We start from the raw sequence: 17,213 nt of genomic DNA on the forward strand, positions 1-17,213 counted from the left end.
GGTTTTATGCCTTTGTTTTTTGGTTAACTATTTTGTATGGGGGAAAAAGCCTTTGGTATGTATATATATATATATATATATACATGTATGTACTTTTAGTTGGGATGAGGACAGGGAACTTGGTATCATGATCAACAGAAGCATAATTCAAATGGCCTTTCGGGTGGATAAGACCAGAAGACTCCTCTTTGTACAGACCTAAGTCTTTGATAAACTGTCTCTTATTCTTATCAAGAGTATCACTCCCATTCATCAGAAAATTATGAATACTAGGATAATTAGTCTTTTGAGCTACTTACATCCAATACACACTAGCCATTGGTAATGAAATATTGGGCTTACACTTTCTTCTAAATCTAAACATATAATTGGTTATCCTAAGCATCTTGTTTAAGAGAGGAGTACTTAGTATAGTCAAATAAAGGTGCAACCTTTGGTAATTCTTGGTTTTTCTTTTGAGATTATCTCACACACCAACATATTTGGTTTCTGTGCAGGCCAGTACTCTCTGAAAGGTAGCCATTCCAGGCCTCCAGTCCATATCTTGGCTTTCTTAAATTGCTATATACTAGTTCCTCTTGCAGAGCCCTTACATGCCTAAGTGCTGCCCCAGGGCAAAGTGCCACTCCCTGGCAAAGTGCCATCCCTCGGCAAAGTGCCGCCCCCTGGCAAAATGCCACCCCTCGGCAAAGTGCTGCCCTGGGGTAAAATTCTCAGTGATACTCCCCCTCCCCCATTACCACCTCTCATCTCCACCATCCCTTACAGCCTGTTTTAGCTATTGGCTTATGAAATTATGAAATGGATTTTAAAATTTTTACTTAATGTCCCTATTGCAGAAAGGATAAGGGAAAAATATTTCATATTCTGTTGATTCTAACGCAAAATTCGTATATTACGGTAAAATATTCTGAGCTCCTTTGACTTTTTTTTATCATAATTATTTTTTCTGCCTTGTGGGTGGCATGTCCAGACTAGAATTGCCGCTCCAGGGCATATGCTCCCCCCCCCCATGTGAGGGTACTGTCCTCTTGTAACTAAATCGGAAGGATGACATTAGACTGCAGATGTTCACCACTGTTTTGCACATATGGGATACTGCTTCATATATCTTTACTTTTTCTATCTCACCATTTGCTGTTCCCATCAAATTGTCTACGTTGAAAGAAGAGGACAATAATTCTACAAATGGTGATTTGGAAAGTTTGAAGTGATATTTCAGTCATTTATAACAGAAAGGGGATGCTTTGTGGCTCCAAATAACACAGATGTAAAATGATCAATTTTGATTTCGATACTATTATCCTGAGGATTTGTTAGCCATAAAAACCTTGTGAAATATTTTTGATGAGGTTGCAATCTTTTTTTTCCCCTTACAAGGGAGGTAGCCAGTCAAAGGCATAAACCACTCCCACCCATTTCATCCCCACATATGCCACTCCCATTCACCACCCCTCCCTCTCTTATTGGCTCCTCCTGAATGACAGGTCATTCCTGCATCTTACCCACTACCTTGGGTCAGAAGCAATGCAGCAGGACACAGCCCATTGATAGCAAGGCTACTTCATTAATCATTGACCTCACCTCTCTGTCCCCTCAAGCAGAAAAAAAGATGGGGGAGAAATCCCTTTGGGCTGCTTCAAAATATCATTCACACATACTGCCTCACCTCCCCCCCCCCCATCCCTACCCACTCCCTTCCATGCATCATCCATACACAACCGTTCTCCACTTATCCCTATCTTCTGTCTTCTCCCTTCCTTCCTCAACAGACATTCCCCTCTTTCCCAATACCCCTCTTATCCCATCCATCCATCTCATCCTTGGTTACCCCCTCATGTTCACTCCTTCCACCTCTGCTTTCTGCACCTTTTACTAATCTTTCTTCACTCTTTCTAAGTGTCCAAACTTTATTCTACCTTTTTTTTTGCCAATAGTATATAATTCAATCAACTTATTGTGCCATTTTTACCTATTTCTTCACTTGACATTTTTGCCTGTGTCATTATTACCTCCATTCAATCACAACACATCCATACAAAAACACATACATGCTCAGATCACAAAACAAGCACTCTATAACTGATCCCAAAATTTCATAATCCATCTGACTATCCAAGATGTCAGCTAGAAAGAGAAATCGCTTCCATGACAAGGCTGATTACCATCAGGTTGCCATCCATCAATGAAACAATACCAACACAAAATAGCTCTGGCCACAGAATCAAATTGTTCCAGATAGCATCATCACATAACACTAAACCCCTTCTCCTATACTGCCCTACTCTAGAAAACAACACATCTCTTCCATGAGTGTGTGGGGCAGTAAAATGGCTGCTGCCAGTTACTGGGGAGCTGTGGGTAGACACATGGGGTAACTGATTGATTGATCAGAGTACCCATGCTCTCAAATATGTAACACCATTTACTTCAATACAACTAGTCTCTTTTCTCAAAAAAAATTCTATCTTGTACTATTATCATAATAGGATGCTCACTGGCCAAGGGGGGTTAGGGCATCACTGCATGTGACTTAAGTTGAACTGATGGTGGTTCAAACCCTGCCACTGGCAAGTTGAACTAAGGGCATAGTTTCTTAAATTCCATGCTACAAAGTCCTCTGTAAGGGGTACCATCCTAGCCTCCTGATAGGGGGGAGTTTTGCAACATTAAACCAAATCAATCATTATTTTTTCCATAAGGAGCTAAAATGTAAGGGGAACAATGGATGGTGGATGGGAGTGAAAAGGGTGGGAGTGGGTGGGTGCTTTGGCTGGCTACCTCTCTTGTAAGATGGAAAAGCCCTTGGTATATAGATATATATACATATTTGTCTAAGCATTCTTTGGTAATACCAGATGCTATATTCTTAACTCTAAATACAATTACACATGATATGAATTACTAAAGATATTAAATTTCATATTTGTGTACCCAGCATCTCCCTCTGCTTTACTCTCCAATATCAACTCCTTACTACATTTTTCTGTTTAACTCGTTTAGTCTGTCATCCAAGAACCATATTTTACAATTTCCAATTTCTATTTCACCCCATTGTATCTACATTTTTTACTTCATGGTAATTGAAAATGTTTATAAAAAGAGAGGACAGATATGTACTGTCCAAGGATCATAGGACATTGTTTTCATGATACCAGTATTAAAAACCCATATTAATTACCACAAGATACTACAGAATACAAAACGTTTTGACAATCTAGCACATGAAAAACCTGATTAATTAAAAAAGGTAAATGAAAACACACATATTTATTTTCATTTGTTATATTGAAATATTTGTGCTGCTCCATGACTAAATAATCATAAGATATACTAGAATCATGATAAAATCTCTAGGATTGTTAATTTGTGAGTACAGATTCAATGGAATGGAATTATATTTCTGAAAATCAAGAGGCAACCTTAAATATAAGACACTTTGGTGTAACTAGCCTCCATAATATATATACTCAGTATACAGGAAAATCTTGGTCAATCTTTTGAGCCCAGGCATGCAGTCCACCTTTAATATCTTTAATTTGTGCACCTTCACCCAACACACCTTCTAGCTTCTGAACAGCAATCTGAGAGTCATTACCCCTACGGCAAATGCAGATAAATTGCATAGGTCCATTCTGGTCTTGGAGAGTCTTTAAGGTAGAAATAGAACTATCTTTCATTATATCCTTAATAGGAATGTTGACAAAGTTGGGCAAAGAGCAAATCTCTGTTTCAACACTTGTTCTGACATCGATAAGGACATGTGGTACTTTGGAATCTAGCATCTGTTTATATTCCTCAACATTCATTCGTTGGTCCGGACTGAGAAGACCGATTGTTCCCTCTTTATCAGTTGCTGCTGCCCCACAAAACTGTTCATAGTTTATCAGCTTTGTGATGCTTGGGGCTTCCCCACATACATTACAATTTTTGCTTCTTTTGCGTAACTTTACCACATGAAATCTTCCTGATAATCCATCGTAAATCATCATCCGCTCTGAAAATGGGGAACCCACTTGACAGATCACTTTGACAGCTTCCACTGCTTGCAAACAACCAATCAGTCCAGGAACAGCTCCTAAGACTCCCCCATCAGAACAGTTAGTGACTGTTTCTGGCAAGGGAGGCTTTGGATAGAGGCATCGGTAGCAAGGTCCTCCATCATAGTGATATACAGTTAGTTGTCCCTCAAACCTAAGAGCTGATCCAGACACCAAGGGTTTTTCCAAAAACACACATGCATCATTCAGAAGATATCTGGTAGCTACATTGTCTGTACAGTCTAATACTATATCATACTCTTTCATGATATCTAGTGCTGTGGCAGTTGTAAGTGCTTCAATATGGGTAACAACACGAACATGTCCATTTAAATCTTGTATTGCTGTACTCAATGAAACTGCTTTTGAAACACCAATTCTTGCTTCTGTGTGTAGCACCTGTCGATGAAGGTTACTTACTTCTACAACATCATAGTCAACTAATCCTATACAGCCTACACCCGCAGCTGCTAAGTAGATGGCAGATGGGCATCCCAGTCCACCACATCCAACCACCAGAACAGACGACTTTGATAACCTTTTCTGTCCTTCTGGTCCAATCTCTGGTAAAATAAGCTGCCTGCTATACCTTGCAATTTCCTCTTTTGACAAGCGACTACTTGTAGATGGAAATATAAATTCACTTGGATTCTCATCTCTCTTGACAGCAGTTGGCATAATCAATTTACGTCCATTCTTAGCTTCAATAAGTTCCTGTTTCAACCTCCATATTTCATTGTCCTTTTCTTTTAATTCTTTCAGAAGGTCTTCTTTTGTTGAATTTTCATATTTACACTTGCTATCCATTATTTTCTTTACACGGACAGTATTATGCCCATTTATTTGTTGTCATTCCTGTTGCCGACTGATTATGTGCCATTTTTTAACAAATTACGAATAAACTCTCCCAGTTTTACTAACTAATCAATCATAGATAGACAGTTAAATCTTCAATTATATATATTTCTAATATTTCTAATTGTTTTTTATGTAAAAGTTTAGACCATACGCGTTTCTGTAACTACTGTCAATATTAAAAAAATGCTGTACCATAGTTTAACGATACCGCGAAAGAGTGGTAAACAAACAATTGACCCAAATAGTGAGTAGTCAGAGGTCTGCGCAGGCAAATATTATTACATTTAGTTTGCTCAGAGTTGGATTTGGTTGTGTTAAAAGTGAGAAATAATTCGGTTATGGTGACTAGGCATACTGAAAAAATATATAGTAAACCTGGAGTTAGTCTTTGAATAATACAAGCCATTTTTTCTGATCGGTACATGTCAATGAACTTATTTTTTCTTTGTTTACTAAAGTAACAATTCGATACTGTTACAGTTGTAGAATCAAGGGCACATGGATGATGATGTGCCTTTTAGGTCGTCATAAAAAAGAATATATAGTGATACTGTAATTTTAGAAAATGGAATAATAAAATTACAGTCACGCAGACACGGATAACACACAACTTGTGTTGTCCAGTATAATAATAATAGCCCCTAACTTATAACCTAACCCAACCTGATCTAAATTAACCTAACGTAACAATTCCATTGAAGTAGATTTTTCAAATGCAGAAAAGAAAGAAGTGAAGAACAATTATAAATAATGATCCAACAAATGATTTCAAAAGATTTGAAGCCATAGTAACAGTTGCCATTATCATTATGATTATTATTCTCACATAATGAGCAATATTTGTCCACGGGTTAATTTGTATTAATGTAAACTGTATGTCCTTAATAGTACATACTACTTATTGTGTATTCTTAATTTGCTGTTATGAAATAAAGTAATTGTATACAGACAGACAAGAATCAGTTTCACTTTTTTCATATTTACTTTTTGAGATTGTTTTTTGTAAGGATTTTTTTTTCCTTCAGAATGTTGAAAACAAATTGTAATAACTTTATTTCACCATTAGTGAAACTGAAATGACACTTGATGGAGATGCATTTGCCATTTTCAATCAGTCAATCAATCTATTGCCTCAGTCAGATCTCTCTTGCATAAGACCCATGAGTCCTAGGTAACTGGAAACAGCCATTGGATTGACTTATAACTCAATCCAGGAAGAAATATCTTGTCTTGGTATGGCTAGGACGGGGTAGAGTAAGGTGGTGTTCAATTGGGGTCTTCTCTGTGATGATTGCATCTGGGGTATCTTGTTCCCATGCCTAGGTCTATTGTATGTTGATATTTTTTAAGTGCTGGGTACTGACTTGAATATAGTTGGTGCTAATGTCTGGAAAGATTTGATGGAGTAGGGAGTATGATGGTTAGTGTTGAGGTTGTATTTTCACGTGAATATGAATGTGTTCTGTAGTGCTGATGGTGGGTTGTTGGAGATGCTTGAGTGATATAATACTAGTGTAGTATTCTTGTTCCATATATGGGCTCTTGACAACAGAAGGATGTATATCACTATCTACAAACAATTAAAAAACACGCTTAACTACATTTCCATAGCTTGGTTCCCAACAGTCAGCTAAGGAAACAGATACTTTGCACACTATACTAAATAAAGCATTGAGAATAATAACAGGATAAATCAAAACCACCCCAATAGAGCATCAGGACTCAGAAACCAAAATCCTTCTAATAGGGTATCACATAAAAAAACAGTTCTATGCTAAAGTCCTCAACCTCACTCACCCATCTTGTCACATCACAAAAGCACATAACTTTAAAACATACCAGTATCATACTAATCAAATATATATATAACCATCTACAATGTGTACCATACAATACATCCACAGGAAAAAAACATTTACTGCCAGATCACAAAACTAGCCCTTAACCACTTTAATACAAGTTGAATACTTGCATACACGTTAGGTTGCCCTTTGTATAATGATGCATTAAAACATGCACATTATGAAATATAAAGTTCAGCTATTATACTTATTCTCTTTCACCCTGAATGTTTATAACCACAGATAACACAACCAAGCCTATTCACAGAATAAGGGGATCACTCAGCTACAACTACAATATAAATATAATCAGGATGCCGATACTTGCATTCTGGTATACTCACTCATGCCTTATGATGCCTGGGGTTTAAGAGAGACCACCAAATTCAATACACCCATCCTTTGATTTAACAGATAAGAAAGGGGAAAACCAATTCAGTAGATATAGGAAGTTGAATATATTTACTATAATTCAGTATCATACTAAGGCTTGTGATAATGGGTTTGTATGCTGTGATCATATAGTGGAAGGACACAAATTTATTTTGAGTTGGTAGATTTCATCCATTGCCTCTGAAATCCATTAAATGGGGTCTATTATATTAAGGGCTGAGTGCACTCCACTCCCACCTAAAATAAGCCATACAGAAAATCCTCAAGAAAAAGCAAGAACCACATTAACATATTTACATTTAGGACACCATCCAACTTCTAAGACAGACCATAGAATCAAATTGTCATAGATACAGCCATCATACAGAGGACATTGAATACCTCATCATACACTGTTTCACATTATTCCAAGACAACAAGTCAGTATTTCTTCCTTGAATGACCTTTGAGCTGGTCTAATGGCTGTTGGGAGCAGTGCATCTCCTGCATGAGACTTGGGGCAACAGGTTGATTGATCGAGTGATATTTCTACTAGTAGACTCCAATACATTCCTCCTTTGCAGAAGGAACCTGTCTGCTGTCCTGATATTTGTGAAGATAGTAATCATAATACCAAAAGGATGCTAGAGCTAGTACCCATACTACGTCAGTGGTCTTTATGTGTATGTGTATGTAGGAGTATGTGTACAAGAGTGGGGTTGCTGAATTAATGAAGTGGCCTTGCTGTGGATGTGCTGTGTTTTGCGACACTGCTTCTGACTCGAGGCAGTGGACAGGATGCAGGGATGACCCGTCATCCAGGAGGTGCCAGGATGAGAGGGTAGTGGAATATGTAGGGGATGGAATGGGTGGGAGTGGTTTTTATGCCTTTTTCTTTTTGGCTATCCCCCATGTAAGTGTGTGTATATATGAATTTATTATTTTTAGGGACCTGTGACGGGTACTTGCACGTGATGATCATGGAAGATGGATAGTGAAGCTATCCATTTTCAAAACCCATCAACCTCATCACCACAATAAATCTCTGGACTGGGCCCAAGATCTCTCGCTCTCTTTCATTTCCAGCTGTATTTCTTACACCTTTAGAGAGCAAACTACACCCTTTCTTTTACCACGCTCAATTGGTGACAGAAATGTTCCTATACAGACATTAGTCCAAAGTTTCTTTCCAAAGAGGTCTGAGGGAGGGCCAGAGGACTGTTGCCAGCTGCTGTGGACCAGTGGGTTTTCCACTTAGTAAAACTGGAGTCAATGATTATTATTTATTCATTGATTTATTTATTTATGTATGTATTTATTTCAAATATACTAACTAGGCTAACACAAGTCTTAATCTTTACAGAAATCTGAAGGGCCATATTTGCTCAACTTGTCCCACCTGTCATCCTATTTCACATTTCATCAGTTCATCACAGGTAATTTTTTATCATTATTTCTTGTATGTTATTAGATATTTATGATTTTGTAGAGGACAGTTTAATTTCATGTGGTGCAAATGAGGACTATAGTGTTATTACAACATTTCATTACTATCTATTTATTTATACACCAAATGCTTCTTCCTCCTGTAAGGGAAGTAGCCAAATCAAAGGCACACACTCTAACCTTTCCACTCTCATCAACCACCCTTGTTTTTTTCTTCTCTTAGCTCCTCAAGGATGAAGGGTCATCTCAGTCTCCAGACCACTACCTGGGTCAGAAGCAATATAGTAAGACACAGCACATCCACAGCAGGGCTGCTTCACTTACACAACAACAACCCCTTCCCAAAAAGCCTCTCTTTCCTCTACACTCTTATTGCTACCAGGCCCATGTGCACTTACAAAGACCCACATCTCCCATCCCAGTTTCACCTTCATCCACAATAATATTGCTTTCCTATATCATCAATTACCAACAGAGCCACCCCTTCCCTCCCTTGCCCCCACCCAGTTTATTTTTTATTTATTTATTTATTTTTTTTATTTTTTTATTTATCTATTTATTTATTTATGGAAGTGGCTGTATCTCATATTCACTGTTGTGAAAGTTCTTTTTCATATTGCAAATCTGGTCTGAAAGTCAGTGTGAAGAATGAATGAGGTTTGATTCATGTGTTTGTTTATTCACATATGGAAGCATTTTGAGTGGGTGAGGATGAGGGTTTTGCCATATGAACAACCAGTGGGGCTTGAAGAACAAGTTGTGGCTGTTAAATCCAACTGTGATTCACCATGGTTTTAGATCATGTGTTGGACTCCTGATCAACAGCTATTACCCTCCTGGATGAGAGCTCAGAGCTCATATATGATCAATTTATGGGTATGCTGTGACCTTCCCTCCCCCAACTCCCTGCCCATGAGAGTTAGAGTAATGTCTCACAGTGCAGCAATGCTGAAATTATTTCATCCCTGTGCGAGATTTGAACTCAGACCACTGGAGTAGCATTTGTGAATGCTACCACTGCTTTGTTGAGTGGAAGAACCTTACTACATTGCCTTTGTCCCAGGCACTGTGATGAGGAATAGGTATAATTCTTCATCTCAGAGATGCTATGATGGCTTTGGTTGTTAAATGATTGTGTATGATGTGGGTATGTGCAGTAGTCTTATAGTTACTTAGTTTCTTCTTGATATTTTTTATTTTTCTAATGATAATTCTTCTGTCTGGAGAGTGAAAATAAAAAGAATCTCCAAATTCTGCACATTTTTATTTTTTAGGGAAATGTCCTTGTAATGCTATAATGCTCAATTGTAGTTCTCTTTATCAATTTCCCTTTTTCTAGTAGTATCCCATCTAACTTTTAGTTTATTTGAAATTTGCTCTATATTTTTTTCTTCCTCTTGAATATGTTCTAGAGTGTGGGGATTATGGTTAGGTAGCTTGTACCATTTGTTGCCCTAGTTAAGAAGCTGAGTTTCTTGATGTCACTTTTACACACCAAACCTTCATCCTTACGTAGCAATTTCTTGATATATTTGTAGTGTGATGATTTCATCTGAGTAGATTCTTTCCTCTAGTGTTGGTCATCTAATATGATACATTTCATGACAGATCCTGTTTATTTGAAACCCATTCTGTGATTCCTAATTACCATCTTTAGATATGTTTTAGTTGGGAATGTAGTAAGCTTCTTCATAGTGTTGAATGCTATCAACTTGTAAGAAAGCCTGTGTCAATAACTGTTGTATATGATCTGTGCGTGTTACTACAAATAAAAAAAAAGACAGGAAAGATAGGGAGATTGAATTGCACATGAAATTGAAATATAATGTGAAGAAAAATATACACTTATTTTGGATATTAATTATATGATAGGAGAGAAGTGATATAGTATTCATATATTTTCTTTAAGGCAGTTGAGTGAGAAAGGGAATTGGCTGTACCTGTATTTTGTGGATCTGGAGAAAAGTATCATAAGGGTATATAAAAGAAAATATACTGGCGGCTATGATATTGTATGGAGTATGGGAAAAGAAATTTAGAGGGATTGAAGATGTTTTATAATGGATGTAGCTTGTGTGAAAGTGGTAAATAAAGAAGGTAAGATGTGTGAGGTGTGTGTTGGTTTGAGGCTGTCTTGTATATAGATGGAGGGATTAGAAAAATGAAGTATTTGGAGTATTTCATCACCGATAACCAGCATGTCCTTGGGGATGATGTCCTACCAAAGAGGTGGTAATTGGGAGATTTAAAGGGAGAATGAGACAAGTGAATGCAAGAGTATGGGAATGGGCAGAAAAGTAAAGAAGAATAGGTGATAAATGAATTAGTATGTGCAGATGACACTGTTCTGCTAGCAGAGACAGAGGATGTCTTGAAAAGGTCGGTTAGTGAATTTGGTAAGGTATGTTGCAGGAAAGCTGAAAGTTAAGATATCAAAGAGTAATTTGTTGGTGGTATCCAAGAGTGGTGGCATAAAGTTGATGTACAATTGCATGAAAAGTACTAGAGTGAAGAATGTTCTAAGTATCAGAGAACAGATATGCTTGAAAATAGAAGACTGGATGAAAATATTGCCTTGGAGTGAGGGAGAAGGGAGAAAGTGGGAGGCACCCTGAGATTGGTATGGAGAATTATAAGGAAGTCATTGAATCAATCAATCATTTGTTACCTTGAGTTTCACAGAGTGAAAAACCTGCAGGCCCACAGTGGGTGGAACGTTCCTTGGAACTTCCCACTGATCTCTCTGGGAAGAAACGTTGGACTGCTGTCTGTGTTTTATCATTGTGGGACTGTTTCTGTGTCATCACCTGAAAGTGGGACTGTTTCTGTGTCATCACCTGAAAGTGGTAGGAAGAGGAGAGCAATCATTGGTTGTCACCCTGGTGGAGGTGAGGGGGGTTGATGGGTATTGAAAATGAGCAGCTTTTCTGTCCATCTTGTAGGTACACCTCATACATGTACCCATCATTGGTCCCTGGGCAGTCAGCGGAGGCAGTGAAAAGGATGTATGGAGCAATAGCTAGGCCATTTGTTATAGATGAAAGTGAGATCCTGAGTGATGAAATAATTATAAAAACAAAAGAGGAGAAAGATGTGGGAGTGTTGGTCTTGTACAGTTTGTTACATGACAAACATATCACCAAGATTGGGCAGATGACAACCATAAGAGTGGCCTTTCACTACATGGATAGAAAGATGATGACAAACTCGGAGACTAATCTGTTCTGGAGAAGAGTATGCGGTAGTGATATGATGTGTACACAAAGTGGATGATATAAGCAAGATTAAGAGAATGCAAAGAACAGTAACCCTTGCATTCCTGAGAAACCATATGAGGAAGTATTACAAGTATTGGATCTGCCTCTGCCATCATTAAAAGAAAGAAGTGGGAGAGGTAACATGGTTGCACTGATTAAGTTAGTGAAAAGGAGGGATAAGACAGAGGGGATCTCCTGGTTTGGGATAGGAGGGCATCAAGAGGTCATGGAAAAAGATTGAAAAAAAAAAGACTCCATGCATAAAGGGCATCAAGAAACTCAGATTTTTCATATAGAAGACTCAACTCATGGATTGGAATAGCCTAAAAGAAGACATAGTCCATTCAAAAACCATAAAAAATAAAGATAATAGTACCCCAGGCATTCAGAGGGTCTGATTTATGTAGTGTTATATTTTGAATTAATGAACACTAAAGAGATAGGGTGCAGTTAGTTTAATCATTCATGTTGGACTATGACTAGGTAAATACATATATGCAGTGCTTACATTTGGCAGGAAACTAAGATAAGGAAGATAGGGACTCGTAAGTTTTTTCGGTGTAGCACCATGTAAAAGTTTTCGTATGAGGTCATAAGTCAAAGAAAATTAAGGTTAAGGTTGTCGGGGGTGCAGAGGTTAACATATTTTTTATGTATATTTTACTAATTACTTTTTTCAGGGGTGAAAATAGTAGAAGTAAAACAGAAAACACAGAGGAGGAAATGGACAGGTGATCCCCAATGCCATATTTGTGATGGCAAAATCAAACCCAAGAAAAGGGGATGGCTTACATGATTTTGAAGGTTTCAACAACAATGAAGTAATTAAAAAATGGGTAAATATTTGAGAAAATGTAGGGATGGTGATGGATGATTTGATAAATGTTGCCTCAACTTTCACTGACATGAGACCTGTTGCCCCACAGTGGCAGGAGCAGTAGCCAGTTTTCAGTTGTCCATATGTTGAGAAAGAAAAAAAATCAAATTGATAGAGAACTTGGACCTGATACAAGACTGAGTGTTAGCCCCTTCAGATGTAGATGAGGGTGTTGATGGGTTTTGAAGGTGATTGATAGGAAGGTGACTGGCCTTGATGTCAATTTTTTTTTTTTTTTTTTTTTTTTTTTTTTTTTTTTTTTTTTTTTTTTTTTTTTTTTTTTTTTTTTTTTTTTTTTTTTAGGCTATCTACTCATAAGGTGGTCATTCAGCCTGGTTTGAATTTGTACAGTCTCGACGTTCAATGTCTATCTTGCAAGACAACTACTTACCGTATTTTCCGGCTTAAAATGCGCATCGGGTTATAATGCGCACCCATGCACTTCGTTATCTCAGTACACAGATAGCGCGCACCGACGTATAATGCGCATGCCCAATCACATTTGTCTATAACGCAGTTTTACCTCGGTATTTATATCATGTGAATGAGGTTACATGGAGAAGTATTTTTCATTGGCTAGAGCCACCGCTGGGAAATCTGTTGATTTGTCACTAAATTAAGTGTCAGTTTAGGCATCAATCAGGACACAACTAAGAAAAAGTCGGAACTACATGTACCGGTATATGACTCATGTTGTGCGTTGGTCCCTTATTACTTTGTAGCTTAAATAGTTTGTAGGAAATATGATATAAAAAAAGTTTATTGGAAGTAAAATATACAGAAAAATTTCGGGATTTTTACAGAAAATGTTCATTTTATATCTTGAGGAAATAATTCGTCTTTACCATTTTTGATTTAATACTGAAACAAACTACAGACTGTTTCGTTTTAGCTTTGAACCTGCAATGACAGTGGTGAAGTAGGACAGTCTCTCATCGAGGTGACGTTTAATATAACTCCCGAAAGAGGGTGTTGCAGTCAGGTGTTTGACACGAGTTTATGAACCATGTACCATACCTAAAGTGAAGCAACAAAGCCAACATAAAATTCAAACTAGGATGCTGTGAACATGGGCAAATATCATGAATATTGATCATGTTTCATGGTGTTTATGCCTATTTAAAAATGAAATATAAGATTCAATAGATACCTACCTATACCAAATATTTATATACAGTAGCCCATGCTGGTGTATTCTTTCATGTCACCATGGCTGTTCTTGTTCTCACGGAACGTCACAGAGAAGTGTGCCTCCTGACTTGGTAACGGCCAACATCGTCACGTTGTTGTGAAAAAAATTACACACACAGCCGCAGAATTTTTTATCGTAGGCCGTAGATAATGCGCACCACCCATTTTTAGGCCCTTCCAACGGAAAAAAGTCGCGCACTATACGCCGGAAAATACGGTATATGTACTCATCTTTGATCCTATGGTAATGGAACTATTGGAAGAAGGAAGTTAGCTCAGAAACAAAGTTGCTTCAATTTTGAGTGAATGGCAGCCCACACCACAGTGGCTAGCAATAATCTTTGGGGCCATTTATGGATTTCTGTGGAAAAAAAAAAAAAACATTTATATGTTGTATTAGTGTGGGTATGTTTCTGTCATCAGTCAACAAAAGGAGGGGAATGGTCACTGGTTGTTAGGTCTCCTTATATAAAAATTTTTTGTAGGGAAATAGTCAAAGTTGATAGACAGATTTTGGTTTGAGTCTAGAGACAAGGTGTCAACCTCTGGGGGATGCACCTCCTGATGAAGGTGAGGGTGTTGGTGGGTTCTAAAGATAAAGCAGGAAGGGGATTCCCTATGACGTCCATTTTGCAGAACCACCACTATAGCAAAAGTGTTTTAATTTGAGTCTTTGGGCACAGCTGGGTGAAACCCCAGAGTCCACACTGTTGCCACATCATTCCATTACATAAGTGAGGCCCCCATCTCTCTCACTCTTTCTGCTGTCTGTGAGAGTGCTTGTGTGGGTGGCAGTAAAGTTCTTTTATTTCTTTTCATCCAAAAAAATATTTATGTAATATATAACTTCTTGCTTGGCTGTGAGTCTTCCAGGGTGGCAGAAACGTGAATGACCTGACCTACCGCCTATCAAGGTCAAGAACACCTTGGGTGGCAGTGTCGCATTGACCACGTTGCCAAGTGAAATGGAAAGTTTACTGTCATTGTCTTTCCCCCAAATCCCAAACCATTCCTAAAACCATACAGCCATATTATGAGTATATATATATATTCCATAAATAGATAATGTACAGAATAACAGTGTGACAGATTGTTGGGGGCCTCAAGGCACTAATGGAACCAAGATAGGGATGTCACATTTATTTACAGCAGTAGGGAGATTGACCCATGGCAAAAAGGAATAGGGGGTGGGTGAGATTGAGACAGAAAATGGGAAATGCATTTAGAATGAATAATGTAGTCCCAAAATAACAGGAAGACCATAAGAAGCAAATAAGAAAGAAGCAGAGATGTGGTAGTAACCCCTTGGATCTTTTGTAAAAGAGATATGAGGTTGTGGATTGATTGTTGTTGTACCTACATAATTACCAAGTGGGGAAAAGACCATATAAGTAGATATTGGCACAGTTCCCATTTTAAATTTTAGATATGGAAGAAAGGGAGAACGAAAACAGTTATAGACCAGTGTCACATTGAATTTTATGAGCATTGCATTGGAGAAAATAATTGGATTTAAACCTGCAATATGTTTCTCACAAATTTACCAGAATACCAGCTCCCGGACCCCAATAACTCCTCCATACCAAAGCACATAATTTTACAAATTTAAAAACTGTCTATATATCTTTATGCCAAGAGCTTTTTCCCCCTTATATGGTAGGTAGCTAAGTTAGAGGCATATACTCATTCCCACCCATTACACTCCCCTCCACCACTCCGATCTCAGCTCCTCATGGATGACAGGTCATCCATGGATCTGTCAACTGCCCTGGGTCAAATGCAATGCAGCAAGACAAATATAGATATAAATCCAAAGGAGTAAACATTCCTGAGATACAAGAGTCACACAAGGCCATCTCCATTTGAGTCATCAACCTTTGCTAAATATCAACCTGGAATTAGCCTGGAAACAAATGCCATTGGCTGAAGATGCATACTCCACATTAAAGATAGAGGACACATACTCTGCCCAACATAACTCAGTGTAGATGTTAGTACAAGATTTCTTTTATGAATAAAAAATGGGCTAACCTGTTGTCTATCGCCAGATATTTTGGGATTGTGGGTCCCCTGCAAGAACAAACCAGGGTGTCTGATTTATTGTTTTATTAGTGATAGACCACCTAGAAAAAAAGATAAACATTGTGCAGGTCAAAGATACTGGTCTGCAATGCCTCTGTTTCTTGGATGATTGGTACCACATTGGCTGAGTGGCATCCTCCTCTCTTCCAAGGCACATACATACATACATACATACATATACCAAGGCTTTTTCCCCCTTTCAAGGGAGGTAGCCAAAAAGGGAAAGGCATAAAAACACTCCCACCCATTTCATCCCTAAATACACTCCACACCCCTCCCACCCTCCCTCTCATCTGAGCACCTCCTGGATGATGGTTCATCCCTGCACCTTGCCCACTGCCCTGGGTCAGAAGCAGTGTCGCAAGACACAGCACATCCACAGCAAGGCTGCTTCATTTAATCAGCGACCCCCCCTCTCCGTCCCCCCATTGCATATAAGGAGAGGACGGGGAGAAATCCCTTCAGGCTGCGTCAAAATTTGCTCACACATACTACCTCACCCCCCACCCCCCACCCCCGCCCATTCCTCCTCATGCAATCACAACATCATCCATATACAACCATTCTCCACTCACCTCTGTCTTCCGTCCTCTCCCTTCCTTCCTCAACAGACATTCCCCTCTTCCCCAAAGCCCCCTTCACCCCATCCATCCACCTCATCCTAGGACGTCCCCTCATGTTCACTCCCTCTACATCTGCCTTCCATACCTCTTTTACTAGTCTTTCTTCACTCATTCTTTCCATGTGTCCAAACCATCCTAATATTCTTTCATCAACTCTATCTCCCAAATCCTTTTTCACCCCTGTTCTCCTCCTCACCTCCTCATTTCTCACTCTATCTAGCCTAGTAACCCCCACCATACTTCTCAGACACCTCATCTCAAACACATTCAAACTCCTCTCTTCTTCTCTTATGTTCCACGTTTCTGCCCCATACAGTGCTGTTGGCACAATCACTCCTTCATACAGTCTCCTCTTCGCATCCATTCCTAAATATCTATTCCTCATTACACTCTTTAATCCACCAAGGCATTTACTCGCTTCTCTCAATCTACATTCTACCTCCACCTTCACTCCACCTTTTCCTGCTACACTTGCACCCAAGTATCTAAAACTATCCACTTCCTCCAGTCGCTCTCCCTTAATGTTCACTTCCAGTCTACTGCCACTTTCACCCCTTGTACATCTCATCACCTTACTTTTACCCACATTTATCTTTAGCTTTCTTCTATCACATACTCTCCCAAAC

General features: G+C 38.6%; 2 protein-coding genes across 9 annotated transcripts in view; one reads left to right on the forward strand and one right to left on the reverse strand.

Moving 5' to 3' along the window:
- Positions 1–3,270: 3,270 nt before the first annotated feature.
- Uba4 (Ubiquitin-like activating enzyme 4) lies at positions 3,271–5,014 on the reverse strand. The gene has a single exon (XM_076183161.1). It carries the CDS (start codon positions 4,845–4,847, stop codon positions 3,471–3,473), a length of 1,377 nt encoding a protein of 458 aa, XP_076039276.1. The 5' UTR covers positions 4,848–5,014; the 3' UTR covers positions 3,271–3,470.
- Positions 5,015–5,101: 87 nt separating this feature from the next.
- LOC143024374 (cell division cycle 7-related protein kinase-like) overlaps positions 5,102–17,213 on the forward strand; it is a 29,435-nt gene continuing 17,323 nt past the window's right edge. The window contains exons 1-3 of one of the 8 annotated variants that reach the window (XM_076183177.1): positions 5,168–5,218; positions 8,475–8,547; positions 12,495–12,650. In XM_076183177.1, the coding sequence (XP_076039292.1) occupies positions 12,570–12,650 (81 nt within the window). In that variant the 5' untranslated portion in view covers positions 5,168–5,218; positions 8,475–8,547; positions 12,495–12,569. The other 7 variants (XM_076183188.1, XM_076183173.1, XM_076183184.1 and 4 more) reach the window with 7 other exon arrangements.

Source organism: Oratosquilla oratoria, chromosome 1 (genome assembly GCF_046742065.1).
Source record: "Oratosquilla oratoria isolate Oo_2021 chromosome 1, ASM4674206v1, whole genome shotgun sequence".
NCBI lineage: Eukaryota > Metazoa > Arthropoda > Malacostraca > Stomatopoda > Squillidae > Oratosquilla > Oratosquilla oratoria.